General features: G+C 47.8%; 2 protein-coding genes across 3 annotated transcripts in view; one reads left to right on the top strand and one right to left on the bottom strand.

Annotated features, from left to right (window-relative positions):
* Positions 1 to 35: 35 nt before the first annotated feature.
* DGKE (diacylglycerol kinase epsilon) lies at positions 36 to 19,931 on the bottom strand. Of its 2 annotated transcripts, none has more exons than XM_075579893.1 (11): positions 19,383 to 19,931; positions 17,920 to 18,079; positions 16,962 to 17,081; positions 13,870 to 14,013; positions 12,611 to 12,768; positions 12,225 to 12,273; positions 11,729 to 11,842; positions 10,896 to 10,967; positions 10,003 to 10,130; positions 9,467 to 9,578; positions 36 to 178 (listed from the first exon to the last, which is right to left on the bottom strand). In XM_075579893.1, the coding sequence occupies exons 1-11, from the start codon at positions 19,781 to 19,783 to the stop codon at positions 173 to 175; spliced, it is 1,464 nt and encodes a 487-aa protein (XP_075436008.1). In that variant the 5' UTR covers positions 19,784 to 19,931; the 3' UTR covers positions 36 to 172. The 2 variants fall into 2 exon arrangements, with proteins under 2 accessions (XP_075436008.1, XP_075436007.1); XM_075579892.1 differs by lacking the exon at positions 36 to 178 and adding an exon at positions 2,477 to 7,856.
* Positions 19,932 to 21,593: 1,662 nt separating this feature from the next.
* C22H17orf67 (chromosome 22 C17orf67 homolog) overlaps positions 21,594 to 21,830 on the top strand; it is a 27,418-nt gene continuing 27,181 nt past the window's right edge. The window contains exon 1 of the mRNA XM_075579891.1: positions 21,594 to 21,733. Coding sequence (XP_075436006.1) covers positions 21,679 to 21,733 — 55 coding nt within the window. The 5' untranslated portion in view covers positions 21,594 to 21,678. The remainder of the gene's footprint in view (positions 21,734 to 21,830) is intronic.

The raw sequence follows: 21,830 nt of genomic DNA, 5'->3' as shown, positions 1-21,830 counted from the left end.
TCATGAGGTCTGCCGGCTATTGTCTGTCTCTCAATCAGGCTATGAACTGCAATGTTCTCCAGCCATCTGTTAGCACGGTGGTGGCAACAGAAGAATTCCACATTGTCCACAGCTGCCTAGCACGTTGGGAATCATCGTCGGGGCTGATCTGCTGCCTCTGGATATTCTATCTTCATGTCTGTCACAATTTGTCCCAGGAAACGTTTATCAAAATGTGGTATCTTTTGCTCACTTACTTAAATGTGAAGGGCAACTTACCAGTGTTGTATGTGATCAAGATTAAATGGCTGTGTGTTTATAAAACAAATGTATATATTCGACTATGTATTTGGGAAAGTTGTCTGTCTCTTCGCTATGCATTTGGACACCTTATCTTACACAAATTTTGCATGATGCAACTTCTCTAAGCCAGTCAGCCACTGGGTGTTGTATATGGTAGGCTGTGTATCTGGCACGTGACATCATAATGGTGACATCATAATGCACAGACTGGTGGCAGATAAGGGGAATCAGATGGCTATAAAGGTTGCACAGAAAGCAGACGTAGAAAGGAAGATAGGGCGTCAGTTGGCGCGTGAGGAGAATGTAAGAATGCTGGAAACATCACAGTGTATTAAAGGAAAGGGATGGGAGGGAGAGAGATGAGGGGAGGGGGAGAGAGAGAGAGAAGGGGATAGGGGATGGTGAGAAGGAAGGAATGAGGTTGGTTTCTTAGAATTCCTGAGCAACACCGGGTACTTTCAGCTAGTGCACTGTAAGGCCTCGTCCCCACTGCTCGCGGCTGTGCGTGCTACAGCGTCCGCGACACGAACAAGATACGGCCCTCTATGGCTGGCCCCAGTTACTACCTGCTCGCGCCTTCAGAAAGCGCGATGTGCGACGGCCTTTCCCAAAAGACAAGAATTTAGAATTTTGGCGCGGCGGCTGAGCGATGGCCGTGTCACGGCAGCGGTTCAGCCAATGATGGCAAACCAGCCATGTGACGTCATAGCCGCACCCCTGCCATGCCCCCCCCACCCCCCGTCATGATCTCCTGCTCTTCTCTGGACGCACGTCCCACACCACAGATCGCGGCTCAAACTGGTGCACGTGACACCAGGCCAGTTCCACTGGCCTCCAGCAGTGCCCCGGGCCACCTGACTCGTAGTCTCAGCTGTCCCACCACCCCCCCCCCCCTGCTACTACATGGAATCCTCCTGTTTTCCCCACCCGTCCCCCAAAATTTGCCTAATGTTTAAACTGTCCATCAGTGTGATCATTTCCCTCTAACACATCTTGCATGAGTATGAAGTCTCCATATACAGTATCTACTGCTGGGCAGAAGCCACACAAACTCCTTTATTACAAGGATAGGAGGGGGACCCCTGGCGCTGAACTGCATTCATTTTGGGACCCCCTGGTACACGAGATACTTCCTGGTATTTAAATCCCCCGCATCTTGCGAGTCAATAAGAAGCCGAGACGGATGACGCTGTAGGGTGAAATGTTCATATACTGTATCTAGCGCTCAGCAGCAGCCAATCACTGGCTCCCATTGCACCTGCAGCATGCCGACAGCACAACGACATTACTGGGGTTTATCCAACATAAAATGATTTTTGCCTCCATTTTCTTGCAACGCAGATACATTTGTTTTATTGTAAACTCAATGGGGCAGATATCAAGTGATTTTTAAGCTTTATATGGTTCTGGAACCCTGTCATCATATTGTGAAATCCTGCAGAATTCCAACCCTCTCTAGTAGCGCGTCTGAGATCAGATACATTGAAAGGAACCCCAACCCTCTCTAATAGCGCGTCTGAGATCAGATACATTGAAAGGAACCCCAACCCTCTCTAATAGCGCGTCTGAGATCAGATACATTGAAAGGAACCCCAACCCTCTCTAATAGGGCGTCTGAGACCAGATGCATTGTAAGGAACCCCAACCCTCTCTAATAGCGCGTCTGAGATCAGATGCATTGTAAGGAACCCCAACCCTCTCTAATAGCGCGTCTGAGATCAGATACATTGAAAGGAACCCCAACCCTCTCTAATAGCGCGTCTGAGATCAGATACATTGAAAGGAACCCCAACCCTCTCTAATAGGGCGTCTGAGACCAGATGCATTGTAAGGAACCCCAACCCTCTCTAATAGCGCGTCTGAGATCAGATGCATTGTAAGGAACAATTCTTCAGTCAAAATGATACTGTACAGAGCTTCACAGATCCCTTTGTGGGGTGGATGCACGTAGCTCTGATAACTCGTATTTGAGGTTGTTTGGCTATTGACTTGAATGGCACTCCATACGTTCCGGAAGCTTAGTAAATCTCCCCATGTGTGGTTTGGCAAACAGAAATATTGCAGTGTTTATTCACTTTTCTAATGTTCGAGTGGTATACATGTGATGTCAGCATCTGGCATCAAAAACCTCTGAAGAATATTTGGTAGGGGTTTGGAGACATAAGGAATGTAATTAAAAAGGCTCAACGCAGCCTGTATGAAAATGTTTAATTTCACGTTTTCCTCCCAAAGATGTCACAACAAAGATTAGTATAGCCACAATAGCAATATGTTGGCGAAACAGAAATATACATGGTAGCAAAAGGACAATCCATCACTTTTCCAAACACACCCAACATGTAGTATTACTGTAAATAAAACGATGGCCATGGGTGATGTAAAATGGACAAAGTGCATCTGTACTGACATTGTGCCGTTTAGTGAACATGGGCAGAGCATGTTTGCAGTATTGCCTTTTGCATTAATTACATTAAAAGTGACACGGGCAATGCCAGCGCGCTGCAACATATCATCATAGTGACTCGGGTACAAATGGTAGCAGTGGTATAAAGGTTTTCAGGCCTGTAAAGAAGGTGCAACAACCTACAAAGTGCAACAACCTACAAAGTGCAACCACAGGAAAATAAAATCCCACGAGAAACAGCGGGGTGTTCATGACGAGAACTCTGGCCTAGCTTTTTATTTTTGGTTTAATACAGCGCCTTGTTGTGACCCCCGGGTGTTACAGAACCCACAGGGTGTCAGTGCAGTTTGCAGAACCTTTAATAAATTAAATATACAAAGCTGCAAAAAAGAAACCGTGCCGGATCCAGTGTCTTTTTGAGCCGCCGGGTCCTGGGGCAATAACGTATAAATACAAAACAAATAAACCTATACGATAGATTCTTAGTGGACGGAAATGTTACCAACACAACAAACATTACAGAAATGCATTACACTACAGGAGCTTTCAAGATCCCCCTCTTTCACGTACGGGAAGGAGGACTTGGGGCGGCCAAATCCAATCTTCAAGGGCCACCAACAGGTCAGGTTTTCAGGTATCCCTGCTACAGCACAGGTGGCCGTCATTGAATGAGTCACCTGTGCTGAAGCAGGGATATCCCCAATATCTGGCCTGTCAGCGGCCCTTGAGGACTGGAGTTGGCCACCCCTGACTTAGGGGGTTACTTATTAAGCTCCCCAAGTGCCGATTGGGGCTCTTATCACAGAATCTCCCATTCATTTCAATGGGAGCTGCAATTGAGATAGTGCCCCGACCGGCACCATCACAGCGGAATATGCCCCCCCACCCCCCCCCTTAGCTTCTCTGGCAAGTGAAGGGTTAAAGCCGCAGTTCAACTTTCGCAACGTATGTCGGGTTTGCAAGAAGGTGAAAGCACTCAGGAATGTAACGGCTACCCTTCGTTGTCCAACCAGTTCCCCATACTTAAAAAAAAAAATGCCGTGTAGCTTTCCACAAAAAGCCAAACACATTCCGTGGTACATGTGACATGTATCACGCGATTGTTTGAGGCCAACAACATTTAGAGCGGATACAACACCATTTTCTACGACAAAAAGTTTGAACCACCTCCAAACTCGCATTCTTACGGGTCGTGGAAATGAACAGCTGAGGGCCACTCACAGCATGTCAGGGGGTGGGCCAACTCCACTCCTCTAGCGCTACCAACAGGACAGGTTTGCAGGATCTCCCTGCTTCAGCACCAGCGGCTCCGTTGTTGACTGAAGCAGGGAGATCCTGCGAACCTGACCTGTTGGTTAGCGCTCGAGGACTGGCGTTGCCCATCCTTGCTCCGTCATCTGAATCACGAGACACATTCTGTCATCAGAGATCAACTCGCAGCGCATAACCTGAGCCCCAATGTAATACACTGGGACCTGTAAAACAGATTTGCCACTTGTAAACAACCTAAAACATAAAAAAAAAAGGTGGATTTCATGGCAATTCCCCAGGGGCAAAACATCACCAGAAAATCGCAGGCCTCTGGGAAATCTGGTGCGCTTTTGTTGCACAGCCAGGAGACGTTATTAAAAGAACATTGCATTTCAGAATTTCAGTGCAATCCTTCCTCGTGTGCATTGTAATGCAATTTCCCATCTAAAAGCAAAATAACCAGTATCTTGTTGATGAGGTCTATACAGCCCCTTAGAAGAGCGCCATCCATGGGAATGTCAGTCATATTACGACAGTACGTTCACGCCGGTTTGCAGTCGTAACTTAAAAAACAGTATTTCACATTTACAGAAGCCGAGCTCGATCCTGCGCTTAAAAACTACTCATCGTTAAGGGTCGCCAGCTGGAAATGGGCAGTGTCATTAGATTAACCTTTTCAGTGCCAGGGGTCGAGCGGCAACAGGAGTGCCACCCGACGTCTGCCACTTTACGCGTCACGAGGTCGCACGTCAGGAGAAGAGCAGGAGATCGCGACGTGGGGTGGGTGGAGCGGCCGTGACGTCATAGCTGGTCCGCCCTCATTGGCTGAACCGCCGCCGTGGCAAACGCTCGGCTGCCGCGCCAAAAGACAAAAATATTATTTATTTTTTTTGCAAAGGTGGTCATCGCGCTTTCTGCGGCCGAGCGGCAGCAGTGACTGGGGCTGGCGATATTGCTTGTTTAATATCAACACCCAAGAAAGAATTAGGGACAGTGAACCATGCTGTGAAAGTTTACCTTTGACCCAAGTCAGCTTTGGACTTCTATGCATGCCAGGTCCTGGAGAAGACGCATGCCAGGCACCGACAAAGAATGATCAAGGTCCAGTGTTCAAGGTATCCCTGCTTCAGCACAGGTGGCTCAATCTGATTGAGCCATCAGTGCTGAAGCAGGGATATCCTGAAAACCTAACCTGTTGGAGGCCCTTAAGACTGGAGTTGCCCCCCCCCCCCGGGCCTAGTACTAGAAAGACATTCGTTTCTAGAACAGTTCCACCACACAAGCAAGAACACAGAGTGCAGGACAGTGCAAGCCAAGGCAAAAGTGGGGGTCGTCCACTAAACTGCATGAGCGCTGCTCGCGGGAAAACGCCCACTGGCTTCAATAGGAGGCTCCGTGTGATAGTTCCACAAATGGCGTGATCGCTACTTAATAACGAAAACCCCATAGACTGCAGCAGAACATGACTGATCACGGCCCGGTACTAAAAACCACAGTGATGATACATGCACGATACCTGGTTCCTGCCGCAGCATTCACCAAGCGATGCTAAGCTGCATGTTGCAGCCCAGCGACTTAAATATTCCTCATGGTTTTAGCATTGCAAAATATAGATACAGGGCCACGTTAAGTAAACAAAACCTAAAGCAGCAGCACAACAACAAAAAAACACACGACACATGAATAAATTAAGTTAAACAATTACTCCAACATGTCTACTACAAGCAGGGCACCAGGCCCTATAACGCAACTTAAATTAACCAAGTCACTTCAAATAAGGTACTTCACATACATTGTGTGTTTAAAAACCAAGCATATTTGTAAGCGGCAGAATGGCACACCACGGCATAAGCAATTCTTCAAGAACGGCTTTCCCGATGCTTTGCAAACCCCATTAATTTCAGCTGCGAGGACCCCCGCTTCCGGTAGCTGCTCCGGCTGAGCAAACTGGGTTTAACGCTCTCCCGCGTTACGTGGGCCAGTAGGAAGCAGAACCAGACGACGCCACTGCTTCCTAGCGGCCGGCAGGAGCTTTGAAACGCCAACATAATGTGAACTCTACTAGCCGATGGGTACGGCTACCGGCTCCCCCAAAGGAGGTAAGTGCCTCGGGAAGCAGGGGGCCAACGGAGCTGAAATTAATGCGGAGAGACCCGCTGTTTCAATCCAATGTTATAAAAAAAAATGAAATAAAAAAAAATGTCTTGGATTGCCAACAACACACAGGCTTCCCACTTTCCAATCCAGTGCACTGCTTAGAAACACACCAAAACCCGCTTCTCACACAAATCCAGTCACCAGGAATGTTTCGCTCCAAAGCGGCTTTTCCTTTCAACCGGCGGCGCCGAAGTTAAACCCCGAGCCACTCTGAAGACGGAGAATGTATTTTATGTTGCTTTTAACCGGCTGCAAACAGGTGGTGAATGTAAACACGTCAAAAACAGAAATCTGTACCCGTTGCCCAAAACTCGAGAAAACGGAATTCCAAAATAATATTCGCAAAATAAGGAAGGAGTCTTTGGTCACAATGCAAAACCTCAGGAAAACGTCACTTGTATATAACACGCCATCTCGTTTCTAGGATCACTAGCAAGTTTAAAGAAAATAAGGTTTATATAAGGTTGCAGACGGCATTGGTGCAATTTACACGGCTCACAGCAAAGCCAAACAAGCAAAAAAGGGACGTCGTCCTGATTAGAATCGCACTATATTCTCATGTGCACAATAATTTATCTATGCAGGATTTATACGGCGTCAACATATCCCATAGCGTGACAATATGGGAGCCAAAAATGAAAAGCTTTGCATCTGCCCTCATGATAACGTATCAACTCCCCCTCTCCCCTTACTGATCGCATATCAACTCCCCCTCTCCTCCTACTGATAAGGCACCACTCCCTCTCCTCCTACTGATAACGTACCACTCCATTGCTTTCCGACATACTGTATATTGCGTTTTCATATTACCATTTCATTCGCCGCTGCTCTGTGAAATATGCAAGTTCTCTTACAAATACATATTAAATAGATGTGCTCATTTTCGGGAACTTTACGCCTTTCGCAGTTTGGCGATGCAAAAGACAGCAAAAAAACACCAAAAAAAACAAAAAACGCTAAAGTCACTGGGCGCTGCGTGTTCGATTACGTTTGCTTTTAAAATTCGATTGAACCTTCATCTTTTTGACGCCCTCTTTCACCACTTGAATTTTGTGAAAATTATGAATTTTGTGAAAATTATGAATTTTGAGGCGTTCCACCAGAGCTTCTGTTGCCAAAGTTCAACCGAATTATTTTTGTGCGGGTTTTTCAACCTTTTTGGAAAGCTCTACCGAAAGCGTGCACATCTTGGTACGCACCTACAAATTAGAAGCAGTGAGGATTACAGTTTAGAGACAGAATCTATGCATACATTGAACCTCCATTGCCAAAGAGCTCTGAGAAATATGCCAGGAACGCGTGTCTTCCCAGGTAGAGAGTCCATGGCTTATTTACATTTGTGTGCGGTGACGAATAATCCCTTCTACTGGAGGAAAGGAACTTGAAAGAGAAGCAACTGGCCTCTCAAATGGCTTGGTCCGGGGAAAGGACACTTGCATTCCCATCTCTCCCGCACACCGCGTTTTAACCCCGCCTCGGTCTCCCCTGCTGAAAAGGAATCAGTGTTAAGCAGATGTAGCGATGACCTGCACCTGCAGGGGACTGGCGACAGGCACGCCTAGATTTCTTCATCGCTTTGCGCCGGAACCCTCCGGGGCTCTTGGTCCGAGGCGCTGGAGGCCTCGTCGTCATCGTCTGTCTGTTCACCCGAGTGATACAACATGAGCGCGTGCGTTTTGTGGGTGATGGTGACTGTGCACGGGCCCTGCGCCCACGGCTCCCCGTCCACCTGCATCGGCATTTTCGAACTCTTCAAAATCAGCTGCAGGTGATGACAGGAACGCAACACAGAAATAATCCATTAGAAGTTCCAACGCAAACTCTTCTCTTAAGCCAGAACGCTGCCGATAATGCTGTGTTTGGGAACAGAGCAACCTTCCGGCAATTAAACAAGGGAACCAATGGAGTGTTACACTATCTTGGTATATGCCAGTGGGTTCCAACCTTTTTTGGTTAAAGAACCCAAAGTGAAATTCTAAGGAACCCCGACCCTCTCCAATAGGGAGCCTGAGATCAGATGCATTGTAAGGAACCCCAACCCTCTCTAATAGCGCATCTGTGATCAGATGCATTGTAAGGAACCCCAACCCTCTCTAATAGCGCGCCTGAGATCAGATGCATTGTAAGGAACCCCAACCCTCTCTAATAGCGCGCCTGAGATCAGATGCATTGTAAGGAACCCAACCCTCTCTAATAGCGCGTCTGTGATCAGATGCATTGTAAGGAACCCCAACCCTCTCTAATAGCGCGCCTGAGATCAGATGCATTGTAAGGAACCCCAACCCTCTCTAATAGCGCGCCTGAGATCAGATGCATTGTAAGGAACCCCAACCCTCTCTAATAGCGCGCCTGAGATCAGATAAATTGTAAATTCTTCTGTATTTGGTACAATTTTCAAATTACCTGAAAATTGCAGGGAACCCTTTACGGATGCCCCGGGAACCCAAGGGTTTCTAGGAAACCCGGTACAAAAACACTGGTATATGCCAAGGAACTCAAAAAAGTACCAACGCACCGGTAATAAAGCTAGAACAGCGGTTTCCCAGCCTTTATTACACAGCACTTCCCTCGCTAGAATATATTTGTTCGCAATTACCTAATGATTAAAACTTATCGCTGACTCATTACACTATCGCTAACAAACTGTGTGACCGATCCCAGGCAGTATAGTGTCCTGAGCTCGTGGGGGGAACACACGCTTAATAATCCCCCAAACTGCCCCTCAGTGTGTGCAGGCAGCATGGGGGGGGTATAGCTGTCACTCCCTGAGAGACCTTCCAAAGTCACTTCCCACAATGCCTTGCTGCTGTGGATGCAAAGCATTGTGGGGAGCAACTTTAGAAGACCCTCCTGTAATTGACTGCTACACACCCACGCTACGGTGCAGTTTGGGGCGTCACTAAGTGCGCAGCCCCCCCGCTATACCGCCTGGGGTCCGACAAAACAAAGCTTCAGCACCGGTGGCTCAATGAGAGGCAAAGTCGAAGACTGACAGCCGCCTGTGCTGAAGCAGGGACAACGTCTTAAAACCTGCCCTGTTGTGAAGGGGAGGGGGCCTTAAGGAGTGGAGATGAGCACCCCTGCACTCTATTACAGCAAGAACAACTTTGTTGATGCGACAACCTAGTAAAATATATTTGCGTTACAACAGGGGTGGCCAACTCAAGTCCTCGAGGGCCACCAACAGGTCAGGCTTTAAGGAGACCCCTAGCTTTGGCACAGGTGGCTCAATCAGACCCAGCGTCTTCGACTAAGCCTCGGATTGAGCCACCTGTGCTGAAGCAGGGATATCCCCAGTGCCTAACCTGTTGGTGGCCCTTGAGGACTGGAGTTGGCCCACCCTAGTCTCATTTGAACCCCCCCCCCACTCACCCGTACAGTGTGGGCCTGTCCGAGCCGGACCGGATTGGCCATCTTCACCTGAATCTGAGCGCAGTGGAAAGATCCGTAGACTCCCACCACCTCCAGGAGACCGTCGTCGTGCCTGCGCGGTTAGAAAGGGGACATCGGGATCGTGGCTCTGCACGCGTGCTCCTTAGAAATGCGGTTATGCCTTCAGCAGCCTGTGGCTCCCGCGTTCACCATCAACATTATGCCAATACCCATTTTATACATGCAATTTGTCACTCAAATGACCTGTATGCCAGACTCGCAACGCAAGTGTTACCATGTGTACCACGTGCTCTATTCATGCACATGTGAAAGTGTTTCCGTTCTCTTCATCTCGCAATGCCTCCATCTTTCATAACACTCGGGAAGCAGGGGGTCCCCGGGGCTAATATTAATGCGGTTCAGCTCTGGACACCCATTGCATCCATTCTGTTACTGCCCCTTTAAGAGAAGGCATGCGTTTTGGGCATTGGTGACCGTTTTCAACAACGGCCTGGAGAGAAACCACGATTCTATACCTGGATAAGGGATATGGTTCGTCTCCCATTCCCTCCCACAGCCGGCAGCCGCCTCCCCAGTAGCCGATATTCAGCACCACGATCCCTTCCAGATTGGGCAGCTCTATCCTCTCGCCGTCCAACTCCAGCTGGAATTACACAGGACAAAGCGTCGGCGCCCATCGCTGACGCGCCGAATATCTGCACGAGGCCGAGATTAACGGGCGATTTTAAAAGAGGACTTTACGTGCGTTAACCTGTTTGCAACGTGACGTTGTCATGGACTGGCAGGCAAGAGGTTAAACTACCTTTAAAACACCAGAAAATGACCCAAACAAGAAACGCCCTGTACTAGACCACATAAAATGGTCACTGGCTTTAATTTGGTCTTCTGTAAATTACGGTTGGGAGGTTACCGTTGGAATCCCTTAAAATGGCTTCATTTAAATAACCGGTACCGTTCCGAAGAACTAGACGTTGCACGAACATGGGGTTTGCACAAAACTGCTCTCCATCTATCAAAAGGGCCATGGTGTCCAAAATAACGATGTGTGGGGGCGATCGGCTTCCATTGTTGTTTCATACGTTGTGAAAAAACAGGACCAATGCAGCAATCGGTACCATGCAAATCAACTCACAAGGAAATCGCTGTACACGTTTCCTATTAGGAAATATGGTTTATACGACCTTTTGCTGCCAGATGGACCTTCAATGCAAAGAATTGTTCCCTCCAAAATGGATCTATCTTGAGCTACTTAAATATAAGCTGTTATGCCACATTTGAAACGCCTATATACAACACAGCAATATTTTGCCCCATTGTCTCATGCCAATCTTCCCCGAATATGGGCGGCGGCGTTTTCGGATACGCCGCTGACCGCGGAAAGGTCGGTTTCGCGCTGCCGTTTTCTTACCTCCACTTTCTTGTTGAGATCTTTGCATTCCTGAACCAGGCAATCTCGGGTCCCATAGAAAAGGTAAACTGCCTAAGAGAAAGAACCCCCCCGTTACTGATCAGCCAGTCCATAACTAACCCCTGCAGGCCCGTATTTCTTTTCTTCCCCCACAGGCCCATATCTCGTTCTCCCCCCCATAGCGACACCCCTGTGCCCCGGGGTTAACAGTGGGGATTAAGGGGCGGGGCCCTGCTCCTTTAATTTAGCCTGGGCCCCAAGATTTCTGCCCAGTACTATAATCTCACTGCAATGCTGTACTGGATTCAACGTACCTTTAGAACATTTATTTAGTGTCGTGGTATTTTTTGGACTGTTTGTTGCTCATTCTTCTTGATTTGTAGCATTTTGGGGTGGGAATGAGCGATAATTACCTTGGGCACGTTGCTTTTTCATTTATTTCATTTTTTCCCCCTAGATTTGTTCCTTTACATTAACCTGTCGGGCAGGGGTGGTCAATCCACTCCTCAAGGGCTTCCAACAGGTCAGGTTTTCAGGACATCCCTGCTTCAGCACAGGTGGTGTAGTCGAACACTGAGCCACCTGTGCTGACGCAGGCATATCCTGAAAACGTGACCAGTTGCCATACCAGCTGTAGGGAATGTTACACCACACTCTACCTACACACTACACACATACACTACACACAATACACCCACACTATACACCCACTATACACACACACTATACACACACACTATACACACACACTATACACACACACTATACACACACACTATACACACACACTATACACACACACTATACACACACACTATACACACACACACTACCTTATTGACAAGTCTGCTGGAAAATAGAGACGGAGTCTTCTCACGGTGTGTATGGAAATTTAAAGCCATCAAAGCATCAGGCCCCACAGAGAAGTAGTTGTTCATTGACAACACCTGCGAATAGAGAGAGATAGAGCGAGATCCCCACATTACAAGCTGCCTCGTTACAAAGTGCATCATAGTATTTACGTGTGCGAAGTCGCAATAGCCGGACTTTGTTATATATATTACTCTGATTTCTGGCTTCCAGAGACGAGAGCTCCCACCAACTGGAAGAGTTGTGGAGATGGCATTAGATTTGTCAGGATTAAACGTGTGGAAGCACAGAGCCAGCAACTCATTCAAAGGACAGCCATTTTGTCGTTGACTGAGCCACCTGTGCAGAAGCAGGGATATCCTTAAAACCTGACCTGTTGGTGGCCCTTGGTGACAGGAGTTGGCCCACCCCTGCTGTATCTACATTCTGTAGCCGATGATTATTGTTCCTATTTTGTACCTTTGGGTTTCTCAGACTGTATCCCTTGCTTGTAACTTGCACCTTCCACCTGAAAAACATAAGCTAAAATAAAATATACATCCTCTCAGCATCCATTGCACCCAGATCTCCCTCTTATAAACACTGTGTATAATATTGTGTCTCTGTATTTCTGCCACACCCGGACTCCGACAGGTTGGAAAGCTTGTAACAGAACTACTTGTTGGTCCAACAAAAAGGTATCATACCCCCCTACTCCCTCCCTCTCCTTTGTTACTACATGGAAGGACCAACACGGCCCCCCGCCCTTCTTTGCGTAAAAGATATTAAAAAAAAAGAAATCCGTAATGATGGTATGAGAGAAGCCACATTCTCTGCCAGCGAGTCATTGCAATGAGACCGCTCACCTGTCAAGTTTGATGCAGTCCGCGTCCATGACGTTCCTAAGGATTTGCTCCACGGGGACGTCGCCTGCGTAACCTGCACTCCACCCCAATGTATTAGACAGGTCGTTGCCTGTCCCCAGGGGTAAGATTGCCACCTGTGGAATGTAACTTTCCTGTCCCTGTAATAAGAAACCTATGCATTATGAATGTATCTATACACACACACACTGCACTCCAAATGGCAGAACTGATTACAATAAAAAATATAAAATGGACTGGTCTTTTTTGTTGTAAATTATTTATTTACAGTTCATATTTTTTATAACATTTAACATATACACAACAATAGAGCACAACTTAAGACAGAGTTTTTACACTTTTTCACTCTGCAGTCTACTATACTCACTTATTGTATAATATCGTAAAAAATACATTATATATTAGAGTACTGGATATACAATAACGGACTCAAGTCTTTTAATCGTACCTTATTGGAAAAAAAATTGTCCTACCTCCTCTCCTCACTTCCTATTAAATCACGTATCAGTTTTCCTCACTTTTAAGGCTATACTCTCCTATGTCCCTCTTACATAGCCCTAATTTCTCACTACAGTATACTGTACACCTGCACAACTCTTGCGTTCTGCTCAAGGATATCTTCTCTCTCCCCCTTTTGTATCTAAAGCCCTCTCCCACCTTAAACCTTTCTCACCGACTGCCCTGCACCTCTGGAATGCCCTTCCCCTCAATACCCGACACAAACACCCTCTCTCTCCACCTTTAGGACCTTTCTTAAAAACACACACCTCTTTAACGAAGCACGTGTAGCTCCATTGCTGATACTATATCTCATATGCATTGATCTTGGACCCTTGCAGACGCACTTACCAGAACACCCTCCTACTGTCTCTAAGCTCTCCCTACTTAGATTGTAAGCTCTTCGGGGGAGGGAATCCTGTTGTCCGAAGCACGTATTCCCATTATGTGTTACATTATTATGTGACGTGTATTACTGCTGTAAAGCGCTGTGTACCTGGATTGTACTATATAAATATATACATAATGTACAGCTCCTAAAAAAGAATGGATCCTATGGATCTGCAGTAAGTCGCATTCAGAAATGACCCTGATAGATACCCAGCACTCTAGCAATAAAGAGGATTAAACATCTGAAAGAATATACATTCAGACAGCTCTATTGTGACCCACACACAACGTTATGCTCTTCTGCCATTAAATGCCGATAAGAGTATGCAACTGCAGCTTTTGGAGGCTTGTACCTTAATCTTCATTTCATCCACCGCATCAAGGACCCAACCCACTGTGCCATCCCCACCGCATACAAGCACTTTGGCAGAGTTAGCGGGCAGCAATGTACAGAGCTGCAGTGCTTTGAATGGAGAGATGTCGCTTAAATCAAACACCTGCAAAGAAAGGTTGTGAAGCGAACGTTAGCGGATCCCTTCTACGTCATAAATACAAATATACACCCAGAGTTATCAATATTACCCAAACAAAAAAAACACTACAGGGATGTTATAGGTGTGACGATAGGGGCAATATGGCTCTTATAATAAAAACCCAGCCATTGCTCCATCGTCTGAATGAATATATAGGTTAGCCCTGTATATTTATCCTATCGTGGCTCATGTGGCCAACCGCGTGGTGTATAAAGTGAATGTAACTTGTGTCATGTTAGAAATGTTGTATAACTGTGGTCTCTGGACGTGCTAGGCGGGTAATATACTAACCCAGTCTGCCCGCCCAGGGGGCTCAGCTGGTTGCACGGGGAGGCTGGGAACAATGGAGGATGGGGACGGGCAGTCCTCCTAACTGGGAGACGCTGGCCCGGTAAGAGGAGCGATTGTCTGCCCAGACAGAGAGGCGCCGATCTCATCAAGAGATAGCGAGCCGACACTGGGAACAGGAGGAGGTAGGCGCTGTTCTCATTGGCCGGTTCGTAATTCCTGCCCTCCCTGCCTCAGCCTCTCCCGCATGACAGTCGAGCCCTCGTCTGGTGATTGGCCCACCACACAGCATCTGTGTGGCGATTGGTTGCTGGCCCGTTTTCCATGTTTGTCGATGAAGACGGGAAACCTATAAGAGTTGCAGTCGCTTTCAGTGCCGGTGCGGTCGCTGACTAGCGTGTGGATTAACTAAGCGGGGTTCTCCGAGGTTGTGCCGGAGCGACCCCGAAAACAAGGCTGGGCGCTCTTCTACCGCGGGAGATTCAAAAAGGTGCTGCTTGGTGACTTGCATCCACTGATACCTAGACCAGGTGTGCGCAAACATTTTGCCCTGCGCCCCCCCTGCCTGCTCTCCCCCACTGCTCGCGCCTCCCCCCTCACCTTATATCAAGCGTCAAATTACCCCGCTGGGTCGCCATGGCGACGTGTCGCCCGAAGCCGGCGGAATCAAGGTAAGCGAGTTACAGAGGCCTCGCGCAGCCCCACATATTTAATTTAAATGCCTTGGGGGGCAAGAGCGCTGGGCATCTGTAACCATCGCGCCCCTACCCCCCCAAACAAATCTCGCGCCCCCCCAGTTTGCGCACCCCTGACCTAGACTACAAACCCTCACAGGAGTGGAAGTTGCACTGGAGAAGTCATCGCGGTGACGCCGGGCGCCTAAACCTACATAATTCCCCTTGTATGGGCCAGGGGTCCGGAGTATAGCTCGGTTGCGATATCGTGCCGCGTCTGCTGGCTCCAGGCAGAATAAATATACTTTTATTTGACACCGGCGTCCTGTCTGGTGTTTGATCCCGTGAAATAGTCCTGGTCTCCCCCGTGACAATAGGTCTCCCTCAAATGTGATAATGTTTGGAAATGTAGAGGGACGGTACACGACCATCGTAACCCATTTGGGTTGATCATTAAAGCAAATCACAATCCTGTTGCAAAATCCTCTGGTGGATGGTATTTTACCTACTATCCTTACCTAGGAATCTCCAGGTAACCGATGTGGTACAAGCAAAAAGCCAAATCTAGTGCTCAATGAGAAGAATTTGTATATCCATAAATCAGAGATATTGGTTTGAAAAAAGCAACATATCATATATAAATGTCCACTTTGTATAAAGCACCCTGAGGTGTGAAACGCGTTGGGGGTTGATTAGCTTTCTTTTAGGGCTGAAGCAGGGGGTGTCTTCGGAGCTGAACTGTGTTAATATCAGCTCCGGGGACCCCCTGTTTGTCAAGATACTTATCTCCGTAGGGGGTGCCGGTAGCAGTTCCGGTAGCAGTTCTGGCTGGGCTATGCGAGACTACCAAAATAGCGGATTTAAAGCTCCTGCGTCACGCGGACCTATAGGAAGCGGCGGAGTCCTCCATTGCGGCTTCCTATCGGTCCGCGTGGCCAAGAGCTTTAAACCTGCGGAGCTGTTACCGGCGCCCCCTATCTGTATCTCGGAGAGCAGGGGGTCCACAGAATTTAATGGGGTTTAGCTCCGGAGGCCCCTTGTTTCCCACCTAGGGGGGGAGAAGCTTTTGAGGAGCATCTTCTTTATATAAATGTCATATTCTATATTCATACGAACAAGATGATAGATAGGCGCTGCACACTAAAAGCCAAGTGATCATTCTAAAGTGAATCAAGTGAGAAGAAATAACGTCACCAGAATTAATAGTGCATACGTGATTTACATAATATGAATTAATAGTGCATATGTGATTTACATAATATGAGTTGTAACCCACGGAGACGGTGATAACACAACAAATCACGACGTCCTGTACCTTACACTGTTGTGTTACATGCTTTTAAAAAGCGTACATCACGCGAGTACGATTCTTATCTTTTTAAGCAAAGTTTTTTTTATCATTTGATCTGTGCTATGGCCTCTCTCTCTCTCCCACTGAGGCACCAATGATCCGACCCCACACAATAACTACATGGACACAGTTTTGGATATGCCTATCAAGACCTACCACACTGTGAGTGGGCACTCTGTAAGAGCCAAGTTATCCTATGATTCACATTTTTTCAAAAACACCCACATGGAGATATTTTTCTTTTTTGTTGATTTCCTCCCATGCTCCCCCTGGATTTTGAAGACCATAGTCTATATTCAACAGCATCTTTTACCCGATTGTTCATAACCTATGTTGCAAATACTTTTGTGATAGGATATGTGAGAACTCTATCTTAGGTTCGAGTTCTGCTTACATGGGCAGAGAGACAACAAGGAAGTGATCTGAGGACATGTGATGTGCGAATACAAATACAGGGGCGGTCACCATTTTACAAGGGAGCGTCTCCAACCGTTAGAAGGTCCCAAGCACAACGATGTACACAGGTACTCGGTTTTGATGAAGCACGAAAGGCTTTGTCTTCTTCTGACAAATGAATAGCTGACGCAAAACGGATTTACCTGGACAGGATTCAAGAGACTCTTCAGTTCGCTCAGCAAGATGTCGCCCATGTTGTTTCCGCTCCGCATGTTGGCCAAAACGATCAATGGGGTCCAGTGGGATCCTACAGAAGATGCCAACTAGAAGAGGAGAACAAAGTGAGGTCAACCCACATTACAGGAGCAGTTCCACACGGACAAAGAATTGAAGTAGGGGGGTCTTCGGAGTTGAACGCCGTTAATTTCAGCGCTGGGGACGCCCTGCTTCTGGAGATACTTACCTCTGAAGTAGGTGCCGGTACCCGCCATGGCTCAGCAAGCAGGGATTTCAGGTTTGAAGCTCCCGCGTCACATTGGCCAATAGGAAGTCACACCAATTATGTTACGGCTTCCTATTGGCCCACGTCGGATTACGACATCTCTGCTTGCCGAGGAGAGCTACTACTGGCACCTAATTCGCATGCAAGTATCTCAGTAAGCATGCACTCCCATAATAGCAATAAATATATATAATTCGCTAGAAAATCCGCCTCCTTGGGACGGCCTCTTAAAACAATTGTGTTGACGGAGAAACGCATAATTGCTTCCGAGCTGAACCCCATTAATTTCAGCTCAGGGGACCCACTGCTTCCAGAGATACTTACCTCCGTAGGGGGTGCCGGTAGCCACCCCGGCTCTATAGCAGGGCTCATGTAATGGCGGAGTTTCAAAGCTCCCATACCCTGCAGGTCAATAAGAAGCTGCAAGGTTATCCAGTGGGGCTTCCTATTGGCTCATGTTACGCGGGAGCTTTAAAACGTGCCGGATACCGGCGCCCCCTTTGGAGGGCTATCTCGGGAAGCAGGGGATCCCCGGAGCTGAAATGGGGTTCTGCTCTGGAGACCCCCTGCTTCAACCCTATGTTAATATTTTACCGCTTGGATTGCTCCTATTAAACACAGTAAACCCCGGCAAGTGAAGGACGTGTGCTCATAATGACCTTTTCGATCTCAGTGGTTTTGCCTTTCTTCGTCTGGTTGATGGCCGACAGGTAACATGGTGGAATGATTAGGTTCCTAAATTCACCAAAATCGCACTCTTCCGTCTTCAAGTCGTTTAGCATGCAGTCGTCATGCACAGTCCGCTGACACCAAATGCATCTGGAGGGGAAAGGACAGAGAAATATGGGTCCACAATGGTAATACCAGTGGGATCACAAGGGATACCCAGAATCACGCCACTTCTGTCTTGCTCCCCTAACCCTAACCCGTGGTCCATACCTAATAAAATCCATGCAGGCCACCGATATTTGTAAGAGAGTAGCCCATACTTTGTATGAGAATGTTCCTAACTTGACTATGGGGCCAACGTTGTTGTTGGATGATTTTTGAGAGAGTGGCCATATTGTAATCTTGGGGGGCAGCTGATGTTTGAAACATGGTGGTCGAGATCTTATGAAACGTTTGCGGGGCCATATGATGCAAGTGACAGGTATATGTACGATTGGAAGAGTGTGACGTAAGCAAAGTCAGAGTGTATCTGATGAAGAGACAACCTTACAATGTCGCAGAGTAAAATGGTATTAATTTAAATAAACATTAGGACGATAATTACAAAAATATATCTCTAATTAAACAGATGGCGTGAGTGCTGCTCTGCTCCTTGAACACGGTAATCACAAAGGGTCTGCCCCCCCCACACAGCAGGTGTATACACACACACCATCCAGACTCTTGAGTGCCGCTCAAGGATGTCTTCTCTCTACCCCCTCTGTATCTAAAGCCCTCTCCTGCCTTAAACCTTTCTCACTGACTGCCCCACACCTCTGGAATGCCCTTCCCCTCAATACCCGACTAGCACCCTCTCTATCCACCTTTAAGACCCACTTGCTTAACGAAGCATATGAGTAGCACCGTGGCTAATACTATACACCTGATAAATAAACCTTGGCCCCCTTGCAGACGCACTTCCCAGCACGCCCTCCTACTGTCTCTGTACGTTCTTCCTATCTACCAATTAGATTGTAAGTTCTTCGGAGCAGGGACTCCTTTTCCTAACTGTTACTTTTATGCCTGAAGTCCCTTTTTCCCATTAGTGTTATTTATACGATTGTCAAGTGTATTACTGCTGTGAAGTGCTATGTACACTAATGACGCAATATAAAAGACATACATACGTACGGTTGTGTATATACACAGTATACATTACCTGTAATCACACAGCCGATATATATACGCACACACACACACACACACTATATATATATATATATATATATATATATATATATATACTGTATATACACACACACACACACACACACACACACACACACACACACACACACACACACACACACGTGTATACATTACCTGTAGTCACACAGCAGGTTTATATACACATATATACACACACACACACACACACACACACTAGCAGGTGTATACACACAATATACATTACCTGTAGTCACACAGCCGCGGCTGCCCCCCGCACTGCCCCCCGCACACCGCACAGCGGCTGCACAGCGGCACGTTGCCCCGCACCCAGTGGTGTCCCCCCTCCGCGGCCTCCCCCTCCATGCAGCGCAGCCTCCCCGCCCGCCGCACGCACTCCTCCCCGGCGCACAGGCCGCACAGCCCGCAGCGCGCCCCCCGCAGGGTGTGCAGGCCGCACACCGAGCAGTACGTGGGCACGGCGAACAGGCCCGCCTCCTGCCAGCTGTGCTCCCCCCGCCGGGCCGGGCCTCCCTTCCGCCGCGGTCTCCGGGACCGCCGGGCGCGGCACCACAGGGTGAGCAGCACCGGCACCAGCACCGCGCACACGGTCCACAGCACCAGGCTGCAGGTCCCGCTGCTCTCCATTTCCCCCCCCCCCCTCGGTAAGTTGGGGGGAAACGGGGGTGCCTCAGACCGGGGTCATGCCGGGAGATGGACGCCCGGGGGCTCCCAGACTCGGCTCCATCACCACACACAGTCGCCCAGTGACAGTCGCCGGAAGTGGCCGGGAAAGCGGAAGTGACGTCAGTGTCAGTGTCAGGTTTTCTGTTGCTCTATTCACTGGTTAAAATGTGTAGTAATAATACTCTTTCATATTGTAGCATGCTGCAAAATGCAGGGGTGTTACTCTATAAAGACTTTAGGCTGAGTCCCCGCTGGCGCTGAGCGCTTGGCGCGCTTACCTTAGTCAATGTGGATCGTCACATCCACGCTCACGAGCGCGCGCGCACACACGCTCACCCACGCTCACCCACGCTCACCCACGCTCACCCACGCTTGGTGCACGGGTAAATAAAAAAATGTAACTTTCGAGCGCGCTCAATTTGGACGCAATGCCCCTCCCCCGCGCGCACGCGCTTCCGAAATAGCGAGGACACCCGCAGCCAGGGTGGCGCTGAGCGGGCGAGCGCGCTCACGCTGGCCGCGATGTAACACATTGCGGCAATGTGTGTGGCCAGCGTGAGCGAGAGCGCCTGAGCATGAGCGGCGCTTTGAATTCGCCGCTTGCTTGTGCCGCCGTGCATGAGCGCCCGCTCAGCGTCACCCTGGCCGAGGCCAACCCTAGATTGGAAGCTCTCCGGGGCATTCCTATAACTATTGTCTTACTTTGTTCCACGTATTGTATTCTAATTCCCTGTACTGTTTTTGTGTCTCTTTTGAAAAGTGCTGAGCACTTTATGGGCATTATATAAATAAGTATATACGTACCTAAATTAGTGGGACAAAAAGTGCTTATTTGAAAAGTAATGATTTATTTATTAATAAGTGAAATACGAGTTTTTTTTAATATAGCACAGAATTGTATAATAATGCCTGGACCTAAAAAAAGATAGCTTTTACCCCAAATAATTTACAAATACAAGTTTCTACATATACTTCTAAATAACAAACGGTAGTCATATTATTTTTAAAAAAAACAACTCAAGCTATGTAGATCGGAAGTGTCAGAGTCACAGATAAATACAGACAGGCATAGCTACAAAAAGTAAAGAAAATCTGTTTATTCACATTGTTCACAATCAGCATTTTGTTTGAGGGGAAACAACGATTTTACACTAAATATATATAAATATACGTACAGTATATACATATCTATATGTATATAAATTCTATCTATCTATCTATCTATCTCTACCGGTCTTTGGCTGGGGCCATTGTGCCTTCGCCCGTGCGGAGGCGTGTGGAGGCTGGTCAGTGAGCAGGCGCTTACCTGGCCGTGGGGGGCGTTCCTGGGGGTGTCACGGAGCTGGTTCGCCCTCATTGGGCGAACCACTCACGTGACTGGCCTGGCGCGCCAAGAAATCAGTTTGAACCGATTTCTTGCGCAAGGCGCGCCCCCCCCTGTTTCCGCGCGCACACCGCATGGATGCGATCCCTGCCTTTAATGCAGTGTGTGCGCTCAGCGTGCGGACGCCTTATGCACGGTCTGCTGTACCATGGCCCCAGCCTGAATCTGCATGTCTGATCTTTCAATGTGGGATTATTCTGTAGTTATTAATGTAAAAATAAATCAAAATCTTTGTTAAAAAATACATTTGCATGGAATCCTAAATTCCATATTTACATTTGCATAGAGCCCCCAGTGTTTTCACAACCTATGCCCAAACTGGTTCAGAAAGCGCATCCTTAGGACGAGCCCAAGCAGTGCATGGACAGACAGACAGTTGTTCTGTCGCTGACGTGGGACCCTTAATAAGAGGTCTGTCTACTCGGTAGGTGTTACTCATTTCAGAAAAGGCAGCAAGAAAGCCGAGTCAGAGATGAAGACGTGTGCGGCATTAATCGTGCTTGTGGTCTTTCTCACTATATTTACCGGTAAGCTTCAAGAACAATATCAGCTTTTCTGCGGGACGGCAAAACGGTGTAATGCACAAGTATACTTTCTGGCAATTATTATGCATGGGCTGTGATA

This window comes from Ascaphus truei, chromosome 22 (assembly GCF_040206685.1).
Source record: "Ascaphus truei isolate aAscTru1 chromosome 22, aAscTru1.hap1, whole genome shotgun sequence".
NCBI classification, from domain to species: domain Eukaryota; kingdom Metazoa; phylum Chordata; class Amphibia; order Anura; family Ascaphidae; genus Ascaphus; species Ascaphus truei.
Note: the sequence above shows the minus strand (reverse complement) of the source record. Positions and strands in the feature narration are given on the sequence as shown.